We start from the raw sequence: 18,331 nt of genomic DNA, 5'->3' as shown, positions 1-18,331 counted from the left end.
AAATGACGTATATGAAGTATAAAGGTAAGTTGTAGGACTAGTGTTAAAGTAAAAAAGGTAAAAATTAGAGTAGATGTAAAAGTATCAATTATCTGTTCTTTGTTAACATGATGGCATAATTAACATTCCTGTTTGAATCACTTTTAAATCTTGTAAGATTGTGCTTTGTATTTATCTTTATCAAAAAGCTGCTTTAATACGCTGAATGTTGAACTCAGTGCGTCTCAAAAATGCATTTTTTTGCCTCATAATACTTCTTGTTTGTTTTGTAAAGAAACTTAAGAAACTTTGCTGAATGACAAACATCGTCCCACAATGTCATGTCCCAATGATGTCAACAATCCTGTCGCAACTTTGTTCAATGATTCATTCAACAAACACTGGAGGTCATTGACATATAGTTCTTTATTATATACAGCTGTGATTAATTGGCATTTATGTAGATATGGTGATGAACTTGGCAATATGTCTTTCTCCATTTAGAGGTGATTTGTAAAATGTGCAAAGGTCATTCAGTCAAGCAGCAGAGAGATCACTCTTCCCAGGGGCTCATGTCTGTATCGATGGCCACACAGTTGTATGCAGCATAACGCAACTTCTCTTCACACACCTTTGCACTGCGGGACAGAAAAAACAAGAGTGAAGGAAGAGATATTTAAGAAAATAAGTTATTGTCTGACAAATAAATTCACGTATGATTCTGCACATGCACATACATAGAACTATAATATACCTTGGGTAGTTGGGTAAATAAAGAGTGCTGGAGCATGTGGAGGACTGTGGAAGTGCATCTGTTGTTTCAAAGCTACAGGGAACAGACAACATTTTAAAATAATGAAATGAACAGCATTATGTTCTGTTGTATGTCTTCTAAGTCAGATATTTCACTATGAACAGCAAACAGTCATTTTTCTGTAATCATTTTTTTTAGTGCATGCACTCGCACTCACCCTTGTTTGTCAGGAAAGACGTAGATAGGTGCAGGAAGACGACTTCTGCCGGTTACAAACCTCAAAAATCTGCTGCGGTCCTCTGAAATCAGAAATTAGAAACAGTCTTTGTCACCAAGAACGTATCACGAATATTGGTTTATATCACATTTCATAAAAGCAGAGGAGTTGATTGAGTCTCAACTAGGCCTCGATATCGTTTAAGAAAAAATACAATACCAGTATCCTTAAAGTTATACTGATAGCAATTGAGGACTTCATTCAATACCCATCATGTGAATAAAAGCATTAAACCACTCCTCCACATCAAGATTATTTCAATTTCAACAAATGCATTTTTAAAGTCTTCAAATTATGACTAATTATTAATTGAAGAACGCTTGGGTTGATTGGCTGTGAGCAAGTCCATACAAATAGTCATATTTTTTTATTACTGTGTGCAAAAAGGATCAAGTGCAGGTATCGTTTGATGGGAGATGTTTCGATACTACTTGGTATTGATTTATTTCGGTCAATACCATAAAGGCATCAAGCACCGATACCCAGCCCTAGACTCAACAGACACAGCAAGACAGTTAGACGGATACAGTACATATAGTTTATGGTACATGTTGTAAAAGACATTTCACCAAAGTGGACATGAGCTGTAAAATGTTGCGTTAACTGACCATTGGTGAAGTTGGTCAGTGCTTCCCACAGGTACTGAACTCTAACATCACTTTGTTCCAGGTCCTCATAGCGAGCTGGTGGAGAGATTGAAGCGATTAATCATGTTGAATTTGTACTGGGGTTTTACCTCAGTAGCAGACTTATACCTCAGTGGTTTCTAAAGGTTAGAATAGGTTCACCGTTTTTCAAGTGTGTCTTAAAACAGCAGTGAGGGTTTCATATGAACAGTGAAAGAGGTTTTTCTTGCTGTATTTATTCCTAATCTTTATATAAGGCCGGTGGAGAGCACTATCTAACATGTTGTTCCAAAATCTTCCATAGGTGTTCAATTGGGTTGAGATCTTTGTGACTGTGAAGGCCATAACATATGATTCACATTGTTTTCATACTCATTGAACCATTCAGTGATCATTTGTGCTCTATGGATGGGGGCATTGTTATCCTGTAAGAGACCACTCTCATCAGATGATCATAGATCATAGATTTGCAGAGACTCTTCCCTCTAAGGGGACAAGTGGATGTAAACCATGCCACCAATATGCCTCCCACAGCCTAACAGAGACACCAGATGCCCTCACTGTAGGGGTCAAGCATTCAGACCTGTTTAATTTATCCACTGCTGGTGGTATTTTGTGTACATTATGGCAACGTAATATCATCTCTTCAGCTACTGGATATACTACACAGGATATACTGTGTGTGTGCTTATTGTCAAAGCTAAAACTCAACGCTTGACACTCACTGAGTCGTTTCAGGGCTTCCACAGTGATCTCAGGGTCTCCACAAACTTTCTTTTCCACTTCCTGCCAGGTGAGCAGGTCTAGCACCGCCTGAGGAACAACCTTCAGCAGTCCTGCTTGTATGGCTGCAATCTGTAACAGACAACGAACGGATTAAAGCACAGAGGGAAACAGAAAAAACGTTAAGATGACTGTAAAGATGAATGTAAAGGTGATAAAAAAGAAAAATGGTGTAAGAATATTGAAGCCTCACCTGTTGTTTGCCCTCCTCTAGCCGAGCCTTCTGCACCAGGCGGATGAACTCCTTGCGGTCCTCGTAGCGGACGGCCACATTACTGCCGCCAGGGATGAGGTCCACCATCTGTCCATCGCTCAGCAGGGTGGTGTACACCAGCTCCTCGCCAAACCTGAACTCAAACGTCTCCTGATCCATATTCTCCATGGCATCGAGCAAGTTTACCTGACAACACATCCACATTCATCTTAATGCAATGACACGTGCAGTAGGAAAAATGTCAGATAGAAGGAGACTTTACTTTTTTTTACAACATTTCCACTTTAATACAGAAATATTAATTCAGAGTCATGAAAATTATATATAATCTAGTCTGCTGACACAACAATGTTTTATAGATTGCTATAAAACATGACAATCACTTCTGAACCCTGTCTTCAACAAATCATGTCATGAATGATGCATCAAATCTAATGCTAGGCGAGAGAAGAGAATTGTTTGCATGGCTAACAGCTGCAAAAACAACACAAATAGAGAAAATTAGTGCCTTTATTGTATTGTATTATTGTTGTAATGTATATGATTGTATGTCCTCACCAGCACAGAGTCTACAGCAGGGAAGTCTTTGCCCCAGCTGACCGACTCCCCAGTCAGCTGCTTCCACACTAGCCCGGGCAGAGCCAAGACCTGCAGCATGAAGCCAAGAAGCTCAAGTCATTTATTCTCACTTCACGGTGATGCAAACTGCCTACAGTAGGTGGAAAGTAAGAATAACTCACCAGGAAATCTTTCCCTCTGAGAGCAGCACCCATGAGCTGACCGATCCACTCGTACTTGTGGAACTCTTTACAGGATGGGTTGGGGACGTAGTAATCCCTGGCCTCTAAGGCACCCTAAGAAACCAGAGAGACAGTTTAAAAGAAAAAGACAACCACTCGAAACCAGTAAAGAAAAAAGTTTCAACAGTAATATAAGATGACCATCCTGCCCCTTACCAACAACTGTTTTAGGCAAACACATTCCCTGAGATAGTGTTAATCTAAGGAGAAGACCTTCAGTTCATAATGCAGGAAGAAAGTAGCAGTAGGTTAACTAGAACAACCACCAGAGGGGGCTGTTGTGCAATACAGACAGCAAGCTGGGACAAACTGTCTTTTCAGTCAGAGCCACCGATTACTGGTTATGTTTACCCATTGACAACTATCCAACTTTTAAATATAAACTTGAAACATGGCTTAAGGCAAACCAAATTTGTGGTCACATGAAGTCACACTCCCCAGTTCCTGGTACTGCACTTTCCCAAGCTGTATGTACATATGTAGACTTTTCACTATGGATGAATTCTGCATTTGTAATAATAATAGTAATAACTTTCTTTTTTTTGGTTTGTTTTATTGTTGTTGTTGTTTGTTTGCTTGCTTGATCTGTGATGTGTTACCATAGCTGTGCCGTACTGTCTGGCTGATGAGTCATGCATTGTGCTGGTCTGGGCACTAGCTTGCTTGCATGTGCCATCCATGGACATGTACCCAGTCATATATGTTTCAATAATTTTTTTATTATTATCCTATTCCAGGTTGCCCTCTTAAGAACTGGCTAGGGACAACGGATGAAAATGAGCTTTGTCCCTATCATATAAACATATAAATAAAGCATTTTCAGCAGGCGAGTAGATACCTGGTTGGACGTTCGGGAGAAGAACGGCAGCGGCATGTGACACTCGGCTGAGCTGGGGCAAAGCTCCTCAGACATGTCCGCCAGGCTGTCCCTGAATCCACCGCCCTGGTCGATAATTCCCTCTGCAATGAATTTACACTCCCACCACTGGTCGTAGCGAGCGGGCCACCTGACAGACACCAAGAGGAGAAATGTGAGAGGTTGAGCTTCTCTAGATTCTCTAATGCTTTAAGTGACAGATATATTAAAGAAATGCATCATACCTGTAATCCAAAGTCTTCTCAAATTTGTCAGAGGGCTTTAGACCTTCATACACCTGCAAGGGGAGAAATAAAAATCAAAAGATTAAAGTGACATCACCCACAAATCAAATTAACAAACATCTCATGCCTCTTACTTTACGTCAGTCAGCAGGTGTCATTACCTGATTGAGCACAGCGTTCTTGCAGGTGGAGTCCAGAGAGGGGTTGTCTCTGTGCTCCATCGCCAGGCGTCTGTTGATGTAGAGGCGAGGCATGAAGTTTGGCTTACTGGTCTCCGAGTCCTTCAGGCACTGAGTGATGAGGGCCGAGCGTCGCTTGGATAGCAGCAGGAACTGTTTTATGCTCTAGAGGGCACCAAAGATCACACAAGTGAATGAGATAAATGGATTTCTTCTTGAGGAAGTTAAATCACTGCTGCTTCAGATCGGTCTCCTTAATATTATATCACGCTCAGATTGTTTTAAATAATCTGAAATTGCCTTCAGGCTGCAATAGTTTATTTAGATGTATTTGAGACTAAATTCATGATTTAAACTGCAGTGTTTCACTCTGATATTGTGATGTATTTTTGAGACATACAGTATATTTTTTGTGTTTTTACTCATTGTTGTTGGCCAGACTAATAATAACAATAATAATAATAATAATAATAATAATAATAATAATAATACATTTAAAACAAAATCTCAAAAACATAAAATTGTCAAATTTAAACAGATTAGCAGAGGAAACATTTCATTATTTGTTTTTAAAAGTTTAACATAAAGGCTTTATTGAACATTTCTGGTAATTTCAAACTCAAATTCCTTTTTATACCTTTATAATAAATCTAAAGTCGCTTTAAATAACAGCTGATTGTGGATTATCACCACACCGTATTTTCTAAAAGCTTCTGGTGACTCACTTTGATCTGGTTGAAGGTTCCCAGGCTGTAGTCCCAGGCAGGCACCAAGTGTGGGAGCACACTGTCCAGCAGACAGATGAACCTGCCGGGAGCGAGACAGAAAAAAAATAACCATCACAAACTCTGAAGAATTATGGTTTCTAGTACAGTATTTTGGACTATTTGAGCATTGCCTAAGACTTGTTATGTCTGTAATATGTTTGGTTGTTATAAACATGGCTGCTTGATTTGAAGAATACAATAATAGAAAGTATTAATCTCGCTGTTATGTGACTGTAAGATCTGTGGCAGTATGATGTGCGTTGGTGTACCTCTGGATGACCAGTGCTCTGCGGTACAGGACGTCAGGCAGGGTGCCCTGAAGACGAGGGTAGCGCACCAAGTTTGAGGACTGGAAAACATCGGCGTTCAGACCGAGGTCTCTTTCACATGACGACTTGATCTTCAATCCTCGGATCCGGACGTCTATCCCTTCATCTGTGGAAACAAAGGAGAGAGAAAAATGCTGTTTTAGATCTAAAATATCACAGCAGACGCATGAGCAGACAAGGAAACTTATCTGGGTGAATAAATATAGAAACATCTTAAGAACCTCTTACCTCTACATTCCTCAATTCGGATCTCAATGACAGGCAGGTGAGACGTCATATCTTCCAGCACACATACTTCACCAATCAGGTTGCTGCAGACAAAACAGAGCAGACAAATGTCATCAGTCTAAAATAAACTCCTGTTGTTGGCTGAGTAAAGTCAGATATGCTTCACAATTACAAGTGAAACTGAAAACAGCCCCGACATTTTATTCATTCATGAGGAGTCTAAACTGTCATCTGAAACTCATTATCATGAACTTTATTGCACAAAACATTTAGGAAAAAGCTCACTCATCGATGGTGACATCACTCAGCTTCTTCAGGTTGTCTCCTTCTCCTCCAAACACAGTGACTCTCTTGGGCATGTAGTTGTCGTCTGTTGAGTCCACTGTCAGTATCAGCTTACTAGAGAGCGAAGAGAGACACATTAAAAAGCAATAAGAGCATTTATACATTTAATACACATTACATTACACACTCACACACACACACACACACACAACAAAACCCCATGCAGATAATTAAGAAACACTCTCTTTCACAATTTAACAATTTAATAAGGTTTACACTGCTGCTCTCATTCATTTCCTGAAATCAATCAATCTATCTATCAATCAGCAGATATTCTTGTGAAGCTTCTTACTTGACCACAGTGCCTCTCTTCATGTGCAGGCGGATCCAGTGCTGTCCCTGCATGCCGTCGCTCTCCCAATAAGTTTCTGTGTCTCCATCCGTCAAACAGCTCGCCCCTCCGCTGGGATCCTCCTGTCAGCAAATAGCAACGTGTATTGTGTAAGATACACAGAGGAGTGCAAGATAAGTTATAGCCGCCTTAAAGACAGATTACTGTACGTGTATCTGTAATATCTTCAAGGTGAGAGAGTAAACTAACTAAATACTGACATCTTTACTCTAATAGATATGTAGACATTGTTAGATCAGACAAAGAGCACATATAACACTTAAAAATGAAAGTGAAAGTGAAAATAAAGTTCTGGATGTTACTCACCGAACACGAAGAAACATCAATGCTGGTAACACACTGCTTCACACTTCCCAAATTCTCATCCTCTTTCCCTATATGGTCATAGAAGTAGTGCACCAGGTCCTCGTCGCATTCGTACGTCCAGGTGGAAGGAACATACCTTTAGATTTTGAGAGAGATTTATTTAGCGTGCAACAATCTTCTGCTGTAAAAATAAATAAATACAATAAAATAATTTTAAATAAAATAAGAAACAATTTAATAAGAAAAATAAAAAGTTAATAAAAATTTAAAAAATAAATAAAATAAAAACAACAACCTTCTGCTGTAAAATAATAACAAAACAAATAAATAAGATTGAATAAAATAATAAAAATGAATTTAAAAAAAATAAGAACAACAATCCTCTGCTGTAAAAAATTTAAAAAAAACAAATAAATAAAATAACATCATAAAATAAAATAAGAAAAAATAATAAAACAAAATAAAATATAATTATAATGATGATAATAAAATAAAAACAACAATCTTCTGCTGTAAAAAAAATACATCCCAAAAAGTATTTTTTTGACATCAAACCAGCAGGCTCACCGTAGCTTCTGGACAGCAGCTTCATCACACTCAGCTACTTTGGGTTTGGACCCGATGTACAGCGCGTTCTGCACGTCCACCACCTGCTCCCACCTGTTGCAAGGTTTGTGGTCGTAGCCGAAGAGCTGCTGCTGCCTGTTCACAGTCTCTGGTGACTCCACCGGCACCAGCCTGTCGCCTCCCTCTGTGTGCTTACACACCAGGATCCAGCCTTCCTCCAACTCCTGGCCCACACGGTGCTCCTCCAGCTGCTCCTGCACACAGACGTGAATTATCGTGTTTTATCTCACCTTACTAAAATGTGCAATATAATATATATGTTGTAATAATTTTATCTATTAAAGCATGGAAAACCTCATTATGAACGGATATTCTTAAGTATATTCTCCAATACTAATTGATCTTAATCATTTTAAGGTAAATCTGAATTACAGTTAAGTCACTGAACAGCAGTGTGTGCAGTATATTGCAGCTTTTTTAGACTCTGTATAAGAAATAACATCAAAAACAGCCATTTAAAGTTTAAGACAGTTGATTTAAGCTTACACACACACAGAATATAATAAGTTAGAGCACAGTGTCCTCGATAATGAATATGGTTGCTTGCAGGGCTTTACAGTCTGTACAGCAATACAACATTGACCCTTGACTTGAATGAGGAAAAACTTCCTAAACAATAAAAAAATACTTTATTAGGAAACACTTTATTAGGAAACACCAATATTAAATTCTTTATTCTTTCTATTGATTCTCTTTTTATTTTTCACTTTCCACTTGTTGCTGAAATGTAAATTGTATGTAAATTGTAAAAGTAAATGTAAATGTAAATTTCCCCACTGTGGGACTAAAAAAGGATTATCTAATCTTTGAAATACAGCATGCAACACATCTCTAGTTGTCATGCTGCATAAAGTAATTTTGCACTGATCAGACGCCTCCCTGGTGATACTACATAATGGACACGGATGTAAATATATAAAGAGCCTAAAACTTTGTCACAGTACTGCACACAACCACCATTCACAGTAGAGCAGGGTGTCAAACTCATTTTAGTTCACATACAGCCCAAATTGATCTCAAGCTGGCCAGACCAGTAAAACCATCACATAATAACCTATTAATAATACATATGTATTATAACTTTCCTATAAATACCATATATCTACAAAACAGATGAACAGCCTGAGACGTCTTAAGAAAAATGAGCAATTTGAACAACAGTATCTCTCATATTTTGCACAATGTTCAATATATGAATTATTTAAATATGACCACAATATGTATTCATGTTTTTCCTGAGGGAAAAAAAACTCTGGACCTTTTACATAATTTTCATACTTTGCAAAGTCATCTAGTGGGCCAGATTCACACAGTTCTGTATATAATCACCATTTAAAGTAGGCTGAGAGCAATAAGCATTAAGATGACTGTATCTATCCTTATCTTATTGATTTTGACCCAGAGGCCTAAGGTTCAATATATGCATAATAACTTAAGTAAAACCACAATATGTATTCATCATTATCTGTTTAGGGTAGAAAAAACCCTCCGAAGCAGCAGAAAAACTAGAATTACTTTCATTTTCATACTTTGCAAAGTTATCCAGTGGGGTCAGATTTGCACTGTACTGTATATAATCATCATTTAAAGCAGACTGAGAGCACTGAGCATTAAAATGACTGTATCCATCCTTACCTTATTGATTTTGACCCAGAGGCCCTGGCTGTTACAGTACTCCTCCCCTGTGGTCCGGATACAAGTCCCTTTCTTTGGTTCAATGTTGTACTTGCATGACTTCTTGCTGTGTGGGATCTGGTGTGGACTGTCATACACCGACACTACGGTCTTTCCTACAGTGGAGCCTCCTCCTGCAGAAGCCCCAGAGGAGGCAGAAGAGCTGGAGGATGAATCCTTGCAGATTTTATAGCACACCTCTTTGGGGACATAGCAGAGACACTCAGGGACAGCCTCACTCCTCTTGAAACACTCAATGCACCTGTTCAGGAACCGGATCCTGCCCAGTAGCAAGTGAGGGTTGTCGCCCAGAGACATGATGAAAGTGAGGATGATGGTGATGATGATATAAGTGGTGGAGGTGACAGTCAGCTGACATTACACCATCGCCCTCTCCCCACTCCTCTGCTTTTGTTTTCCTGTCAAACAACACATAACAAAAAGGACTTTTCTGGATTAACGGACCCCTCAATAAACAACCAGATCCTGTGCAACCATTAATTTCCTGTCCTGCCTCCCTTCCTCTGGTGTGTAAGCAGTCTAAAGGGTAAAGATAAACCAGAGAGAGAGAGAGATAAAAGCGACTTCTCATCGATAAGAGAGAGAGAGAGCTAACATTTAGCAGCTAAGTATTAGTCATTTTAATGCATCCTGAGGCGTTTACGGCCACTACGTTAACAACACAACTATTATAACATTGGTAAGACCTTTAGGGAGGTAAACAATCAAATTAATGCTCACAAACAGGAATAGTTTATTACCTTTTCCGCCGACAAGTAGTTTTGGTTTGTTACACTTCACTAACGCTGGAGATTTCTCACAACGCGGAAGCGCAGAATGAGAGTTTTGATCTCTTCGGCTTTCCGTAGTTTTCTGCTTTCTTCGTCTTTAGTGGTGGTTTGCATCCAACTTGTTGAATTATCGCCATCTAGTGGATTTATGTTAAAACTACACTGATTCAATGATAGGAACCAATACTATGTTCCTGGGCCCTTGCGTTTTTAAAGGTTAATTCCACGCAAAGCATTACTTTCTGTCTAAGGGTTAGTTTTAAAGGTTTATTTCACCCAAAAACTACTTTCAGTGTCACAATCTGGTCGCAATTCAACTTGGTTGCTAAGATGTACATGTTGTAATGTGTAATTGTCATAATTAACTCATTATCAGGTAAAATAAAGAGAGAGAGAGGGAAGACACAAGATACAGTTTTCTTTTATATGTTTTTATGTTTTATTTCACACACACACACACACACACACACACACACACACACACACACACACACACACACACACACACACACACATACACACAATTCAAGTTAGTAAAACTAAAAGGTTCCTAGAAATATGAACCTGAAACTGCAGCCTCCGGTATTGCAGGAATCCCCTACTTCTATCCAGTTCCCTCTCTGCTGTAACTTCTCTGTTTTGATAGAATCTAAAAGCTTCTCCCAAAAGCTGCTGTGTTCACCTTCTCCAGAAACTCCCACAACAAAAAACGATTTCTTCCATCGTCACATTTTATTCACAAATAAATTCAGTTGTGTAAAATCATGAAGTTTACATTTCTCAGCTCAAAACAATACAGTGGTTGCATTACAGGTACCATGAAGAAGTATATTTTCTACTAGTTGGGTTCCACTGAAACGTTAATGATCACCTTTTCTTGTTCTTTATGATTGGTGTCCCCCTCAGGAGAATCATCTTCATCTTCATCCTCATTTGGGTGCCATGAGTTGTCTAGCAGAGAAGGGAGACTCCCACCACGCAGAACAGCTTTACCCCTTTGCAGAAGGCTGTCGAGCCCATCGCCTAGAGAGGCCCTAAGAGGGAAATACTGTGTCCTTGAAGAAGTGTCTGCAGGCTGGTGAATCTCAAGATCCTCAATGCTCATCCTGCAAAAGTGGCAGAAATGTTAAGGTCAAGTACTGTAATTTTACTGGATTGTGCTCTTGTGTAGCAGCAGAAGAGGGCACTAAAACATGATGAAAGGTAAAATACCTCATGTCGAAGGTGGACCCTTTGAAAGCTGGTCTGAGAGCATCCGCTGCTGTCGACACAGTATAAGGAATGGAGAAATGTCTCTGTGACCAGTGCTTGTCCTTCACAATTGGAGCTAGGTTCTGGTACATATCATCCACTGCCAGCATTGAAACCTACAGAAGAGTGAAACTATAAGAATGATATACCCATATTTTGGCAGAATGGTTTTGTTGGATTGATGCCTTGTTGAGGACAACCTGAATGTTTCGATCAATCAGCTGGTTGGTCTCAAAATCATCATCATCCTCACCAAAAGGATTGATAATCAGCTCCCCCACCTGCAGAGTGGAAACATATAGGTCAGTTTTTCATGACAAGCTCAAAACCACTTTATACCAGTGAAAACTTCACCAGATCTTACCTTGAGCCAGCCAGTGTAGAAGAAGAACTGCAGCAGAGTGAAAACTGGGACGTACATGTCCAGATTGTGACCCTTGTATCCTTTCTCAGGGTTCAGGAATTGTCGACCAATCACACAGAAGGCAAAAAACGAATAAACTGCTAAAGTAACAACCTGTGCACATAAAGTTTGCATTTATTTTCTCTAAATGTGGCAAAATATGATTTAAGTTTAAGCTCAAAGTAAGGATAGAGAACATAAAGATGAAGTCAAAATATGCTTTAGTCAAAAAGAAAACTTTTATTGACATTTGCAACAGTTTTATTTGGTGCAGGGGGAGTGGTGACAAAGACCCCAGGTACAGAACAGAGCAGGCAACAATGAGAACAAAGCAATGCCATTATTTAAATAAAACACAGCAGGTAAGGGGGAGCTGGGGTATTGGCGTGCAAGGGTAGGCAGTCTGAAGCAGCTTAAAATATGGGATATGAGATTGCCAATTGGATGCATAGAATCACCTGAGCCATGTAGTTGGATTTGTGAGGTGAGCTTGACTTTGTGGCTTGCCTGAACTAACACTGTGCTCAAATTTGTTGATCATAAATTAAAAGTTTTGTGCAGTTCTTTGGGAAGTTTGAAAGCTGATCCTACCTGAGTGTAGACCAGTGGGATGCTTATCCAGTCATAGTGGAAGAGGAGGCTGCACTTTCCTCTGTAGTTGTTAAGCTCCTGCAATAATATAGCTTAAATACAGTTATACAGAATGTGCACACAGATTAAGGATTATATAATACAAATAAGGAATTGAGAATGAATTTTCACCTTCATCTTTCCCAACCTGTAATATATAAAAATTATTTTTATGTTTTTTATGTCAGCTGAAAAAAAACCCAAATCACTCACATCCATGAGGAGTCTCAAAGCTATGTCATCTCTCACTCGACCCTCCTCTCTCGCTATGGACGCCAGATTTGCAAACCAAGTCAAAGGCATCCAGTACTTGTTGAAGTCAGAGTACAGCGACTCAAAGTTTTTCAGCTCATTTGAAGTCATGAATCCTGCACAGAGACGATACAGTTTGACATCCAAGGAGTTTTATAAAGTCAGATGAGATAATGTGCAGAAACTAAGTGCCCACTTCTTAGCAAATGGAGGAAGACATTTTAAATCTTTTACTTGAGAAAATTTCAGATATTTATCTTATTTATAAAATAACTGCTGAAACCCAGAATTCAAACCTATTCTTAATTTAAAGTATTAACAGGCAAATAAATGCAATTATGACATTTAAAATGACTATAACTATTAATTGATTATCAATAGACTTACAGATTGTCTCTATCTCTAATCTCTGCAACTCCAAATAATTTTATCTGAGATGTATGAAGTAACTTAAATGCAGCACTAAACTAAATGTACTGAATTGTACTGTTGTACTTACCAGCCTCCACAATGTGCTCCATAGTTGGAAATCGCTTGTGAACTCTTGTGCTTATAGAGCGAAGAATAAGCACTGAAGATAAGTTTGCGTATCTCATGAGAGTGCGTCGTAGCAGTCGACCCCTCTCGTCTGCCCCATGAACGTTCCCAGACACCACCATCATCAGATTGTCAGGTAGTGGGAAGCTGGTGTACTGACCCCACCATCGATTAAAGGCCAGGGTCACATAGAAACCTGTAGTACAATAAAAATGCTTATCATGGTGACTCATCTCTAGATTTAGCTTGTTAGTAAAAATATAGATTCAGTCAGGCTTACCCAGCACAAACAGAACTGGGATGAAGCTGCTGTTGGTGAAATGATCACAGTAAAGGGCAATGCGCTCAAACAGATCCTGCTGCTTTGTTGTGAGCATGAACCTGTGCAGCCAATAAAAGTTTTCCACTGAAAGCTATAAACACTCAGCCATACAGAGGCAAATAGAAAAATTAATGGACAGGTTCACAGTTTTTCATGTCTATCCTAAACAACAGTCAAGTGCCCATTTGAACACAGGAAGAAGATTTTCTGCTTTAATCATTCCTCTGGTTCATATTGACAATTAAAAGATGCCTTTTAAATGTTTTTTCAATGTAAGTTATGGGGCCAAAATCCTCAGTGAGTCCACACAGTCATTTAGTGCAAAAATGCATTTAAAAGTTGATGTGAAGCTTAAAGAGTCTGAGTAAGTTGTATCAAGTGGATATCTGCCCCATTTACTTTGTGCTTCCCCTTTGAGCTGTGGTGGAAGTATAGTAACAAAAAGAGAGACTTTGGCAGTAAAAAGATTGTAACGTTGAAAGATTTTAGATTGATTTGACTCATTTGGACGACTGAAGCTTAATATTAGCTTCTCATCAACTTTTAAATACATGCTTGTACAGAAGTAAGACTATGGATTTTGTCCCTAATCACTTACATTGTAAATGCATCATCAAGAGATTAGGAGGAATGATTTCAATGTTCATTTAGGCTCCTGACTGTTGATTTAAGACAGACTTGAAAAATTCAGAACCTGTCCTTTAAAAGATGAACTTTTTGTTTAGTTTATTTACCTGTAAATCACACTGAAAAACAGATACAGCCCACAGAACACCAGGAACTCTTTGTACAGCAGCCGGTAGATGCTTCCCTTCCACCTGAACAAAAGTTTGGAGAAGCCACCAAACTTCGCATTGGCCACCTCAAGTGTGTAGGAAACGGTCATGTCTGGGTTTATGTGATGTTGTAAGAGCAGAAAACTCCTGAAAATGATCAAAAAATAAATCTGAACTCATTCTACTTAGAAATGTGTGATACATTAAGGATGATACATAGATTTTATTACATCCAATCCTCATTAAAAAAATCTCTAAAGATGTGTCTTACCTGTGCGGGTGAATCAGCTGGACCTGTGCTGAATCAAACTGTCCTGGGAAGAAAAATTCTTCCTCCTGGTCTCAATTTAAACCTCTCTGTTGCGCTGTCACAATTCATCATCATCATCATTCATCATCTTAGATTTATTACCTGGGAACGAGATGTCAAAGTGGTTTTCTACTACTCTTATAACTTGAGTGCATGGTAACACCTATTGTGTGTTTGAAAGTATTAAAGACTTTTTTTGGGTGATCAGTTTTCTTCTAAATGTCCTTATATCGATTAGTCATTAGTTGACGAGACAGTTTGTGTATCTTCATAGAGCTGACGAGACTCTATAGACATGCTTCTTGCTTCTCCACACAGTTTGGAGATTATTTTTCTTATCTTTATCCTCTTATCCTTCCTTTTTGTCCAAATTGTGTGTATAATACCAGCACTTTAATTTCTGATTGTCTTGTTTTTATATGTTTATGTCTTCATGGCTTCCTGTGTTTATGATGCCAGTGAACTGATATGTGTGCGCTTTTTCTCAATAAACTGCCTGGTATATATAAAGGTAAAGAGAGAGACAGACAGCGAGAGAGAGAGAGAGAGAGAGAGAGAGAGAGAGAGAGAGAGAGAGAGAGAGAGAGAGAGAGAGAGAGAGAGAAATACCAGCACAATTTCCTAAAGCCAAAACAATCTTTAAATTACTTGCTTAAAAATACTCAATTTACTGTCAAATTAGACAAATCCTCTTCCCTTGGTTGTCTAATTGATTAATCAACTAACTGCTTTGGCCTCAGCTGAGTCTTGATGATAATAATATGCTTGCTATACACCCCGAAATGACACTGAGTACAAAAATTGATTGATCTGATGCAACTACAGCTGGTTACACAGATAGATATACATGTTCAAAACTGACATTTAATTTAATTTGGATCTCTAGTTTGTGATCAGTGACTTTTGGCTTTTATCTGGATTTGGTGTTTCAGGCTTCTGATGTGAACACAATTATTTCAAATATAAAACTAATTTTTTCACAAACTTTTGAATCCAATAGGAGGGAAGCTGATCTTGCTGTCAGTGTTTTTAAGCTGTGTATTGGAATAAGGGATGTATTGTGATGATGTCTAATCATTAAAAAACCCCTCTATCTACACTGTTTATCAGTATTATTTCATCTGTTTGCTCTTATATACTTTGTGAATTAAATAATTAATTGTTCCCTTTAAGTTTAAGTCTGTGTTTTTCGAAACCTCTATGTTTTATTTTCTATATAGTGCTGCTATCTTGGCCAGGATGAGATTTTAATCAAGTTTCCTGGTTAAATAAAGTTATATAAAGAGTGTAGAAAGAATATTTTGATATTATATATTATAAGTCTGTTAACATGTCCTTTACAGATGCAACAAAAGTCAAATAAGAACTTTGGTCTTGTTATCTAGGTGAATCAGATGCCTCGCCATAGAAAATCAAATAAAAGACACACAGATTGATTGCACAGCACAGACTTTTTGGTGTTTCGGCGTTATTTACAGTCCTGGTCATTAGTGCATGTGATAACACCAGTACAAACATCTTTATAGTGTGATGCAGACCTGTCAGATGGCCCATCCCACCCATGTCTCTCTGCTTTTGTCATTGGCTGCAGTGCTTGAGTCACATGTTTGCGGTTCACATCGTTACAGCACCTCACTGTAAATCAGACTCTATTTTCCAGTCGTGTTTTACCCTCTGACTGTGTTTGCTCTCCCCTGACATGATATTTATGAGGCTATCTATCCTCTGTCAGAGCTTATTATGAACTTCCCCTTTTCTCTGTCTGTGTCACTCCTACAACTGCAGCAGACTGATGAACCTCAGTCTGGTTTTAAATCCAACTACTACTGCATTTACTGCCAATAGATTTATGCATTCATCACAATAAAGTATTCAGGGTGTTAAATTGTAGTTTCTGTTGCTGTCACTAGATGACGCTCTTGTGTCGTGCAGCATGAATCGCAGCCTCAGCCCTTTAAGGCCTCATCTGTCTGCCTCTGTATTTATCTTACAAACAGACACCCAAAGGCTCCTCTATTGACAGAAAACAAAAAGACACCGTCGGACATGTATGTGCAATTAGGTCAAATTACACTGCTCCTCATCTACTAAAGTGAGGATCAGGGTCAGCAATACACTACATATATTTTTCTGACTCTCTTGTTTGTTTGGTAGTGGGCCTGGCTGGTTTTAATTTTGTTGTATGTAATGCACGTTTATTCTGATTTCTGCTCCTATTCTTGTACTTAAATATGGGATAGCAACATGTTGAGTTTATTAGTATTCATGTTCACAGTTAACAACTGAAAAGAGGCAGAATTTACATTAATAAAAATAGAATTAGATCTATATATGATTGTACATAGCCTAATAAAAATATAAAACTATACACACACATGCACCCATACATTCAGACTCATACAAACTCATTTACATATATGACCAAACTCTTACATACAACCATGCACATATGTTAGAAATGCCATAAAAACAACAATATACAACACAAAAAAACAAAAAACAACGACTATATTATGCTAATATTAGCTCAATCTGGTTCGCTAAGATTTTCCACTTTCAATGTTGAGTCTTCACCCTCTGTGTCAGATTTGGAGACAATGGGTGGTCTGTGATTTTGATGTTAGATGAAACACTCCCAGATTAACATCTATGGATACTCCAACAACTTTTCTTTTTTCTTTTTCCCTCAGTTTAGTCATTTCCTGTCCCTCAGCTACAGGATCTGCTGGTCCGGGGCTAAGACCTCTGAGAACCCGGACAGAGAGGGCAGCTCTGTGCTGATCGTTTGGGTAACCCAATGCGGTAATTACAACTTCCCACGGTGTGTGAAATTAGAGCTCAAAAGAAAAGTGGGATTTCAGGTACCTGGGTCATTGTCAGGGCAGAAAGAGCTGAGAGGCCACAGGAAAGAAGAAAAAAAAAGGGCTCAAATGAAAAGATCTGGAGCACGTTCTCAAAAATGCAGTAACAGTTTGTTTTTTCTTTCTTTTGTCACTTCTTCGTGGTGTTATCAATCATCATCATACACAGTCTTCAAGAACAAACCTTGAATAAAGCATTTATTTTTCTTTCAACATTAAAACATTTTGCATACAATAAAACAATAAAGATAGTGCATCTGCCAGTATAAACACAACAATGAAAGTCAGTGCTTTTATTTCATATCATACCAGTATAGGGTTAGGGTTATTTACAAAATGTTATTTAGTAGCTGATAATGCAGCATTTAATATAAAATGCACTCCTGTCAAACACATGCGACCTAATTCACTTCAACGTCATAATCAGGACTGTAGCTACGGGGCCTTAAATCCCTAAAGGTCCCTAAAATTTTAGCAGTATTTGGATTTTTATTTACTCAGTTAACTCTCTTTAATACAACATTTAATAGTACTATAATACACTTTCTGTACATTTTATTTTGGGGGAGAAATGGTGAAGCTGTTATTTAATATTTTGTTAGTCCATACTGTTGTCTAATTTAAATATACTGAGTCCAAAAATGCTAGAATCAGCTTTCGAAATACACACGGAAAGGTTTTAATTGACTGTAACAGTGATTATCCCAATCATTGCTTAGCAACCATAACAGGGCGAGGCAGTTCTGTGAAATTCCTCATTTCATGTTGAAATGAGAGCGGATAAAGTTGGTGTCCATTTAGCCTTTCCAAAACCAAAAACAGAAGATGAAAGGTGTGAAGAATAGATTAAACAGTGT

General features: G+C 38.4%; 2 protein-coding genes across 2 annotated transcripts; both read right to left on the bottom strand.

Annotated features, from left to right (window-relative positions):
* Nucleotides 1-387: 387 nt before the first annotated feature.
* Nucleotides 388-10,168, bottom strand: hectd3 (HECT domain containing 3). Its single transcript, XM_053329744.1, has 20 exons — nucleotides 10,103-10,168; nucleotides 9,303-9,760; nucleotides 7,608-7,861; nucleotides 7,041-7,176; nucleotides 6,675-6,796; nucleotides 6,323-6,436; nucleotides 6,038-6,120; nucleotides 5,750-5,915; nucleotides 5,439-5,520; nucleotides 4,696-4,878; nucleotides 4,535-4,587; nucleotides 4,272-4,440; nucleotides 3,374-3,487; nucleotides 3,192-3,281; nucleotides 2,613-2,819; nucleotides 2,362-2,491; nucleotides 1,619-1,693; nucleotides 951-1,032; nucleotides 734-805; nucleotides 388-617 (listed from the first exon to the last, which is right to left on the bottom strand). Exons 2-20 carry the CDS (start codon nucleotides 9,657-9,659, stop codon nucleotides 533-535), a joined length of 2,574 nt encoding a protein of 857 aa, XP_053185719.1. The 5' UTR covers nucleotides 9,660-9,760; nucleotides 10,103-10,168; the 3' UTR covers nucleotides 388-532.
* An 874-nt stretch (nucleotides 10,169-11,042) lies between these two features.
* Nucleotides 11,043-14,413, bottom strand: best4 (bestrophin 4; the record flags this gene model as incomplete). Its single annotated transcript, XM_053330799.1, has 9 exons — nucleotides 14,262-14,413; nucleotides 13,486-13,586; nucleotides 13,168-13,401; nucleotides 12,630-12,784; nucleotides 12,378-12,455; nucleotides 11,748-11,900; nucleotides 11,584-11,664; nucleotides 11,345-11,499; nucleotides 11,043-11,238 (listed from the first exon to the last, which is right to left on the bottom strand). Coding segments are annotated over exons 1-9 (1,305 nt in total), but the record flags the coding sequence as incomplete, so codon positions are not given.
* Between the last annotated feature and the right edge of the window lie 3,918 nt (nucleotides 14,414-18,331).

The sequence above is a fragment of the Scomber japonicus genome, chromosome 12 (genome assembly GCF_027409825.1).
Source record: "Scomber japonicus isolate fScoJap1 chromosome 12, fScoJap1.pri, whole genome shotgun sequence".
NCBI lineage: Eukaryota > Metazoa > Chordata > Actinopteri > Scombriformes > Scombridae > Scomber > Scomber japonicus.
Note: the sequence above shows the minus strand (reverse complement) of the source record. Positions and strands in the feature narration are given on the sequence as shown.

What these genes read in the sequence shown, in the direction of transcription:
- hectd3 (XM_053329744.1), bottom strand. Translation starts at nt 9,659, where the DNA reads ATGTCTCTGGGCGACAACCCTCACTTGCTACTGGGCAGGATCCGGTTC. An exon ending in GCTGCTGTCCAGAAGCTACG is followed by an intron (nt 7,177 to 7,607) that starts GTGAGCCTGCTG and finishes CAAAATCTAAAG; the next exon opens with GTATGTTCCTTCCACCTGGA. An exon ending in CTGCTGTAGACTCTGTGCTG is followed by an intron (nt 2,820 to 3,191) that starts GTGAGGACATAC and finishes ATGTGTTGTCAG; the next exon opens with GTAAACTTGCTCGATGCCAT.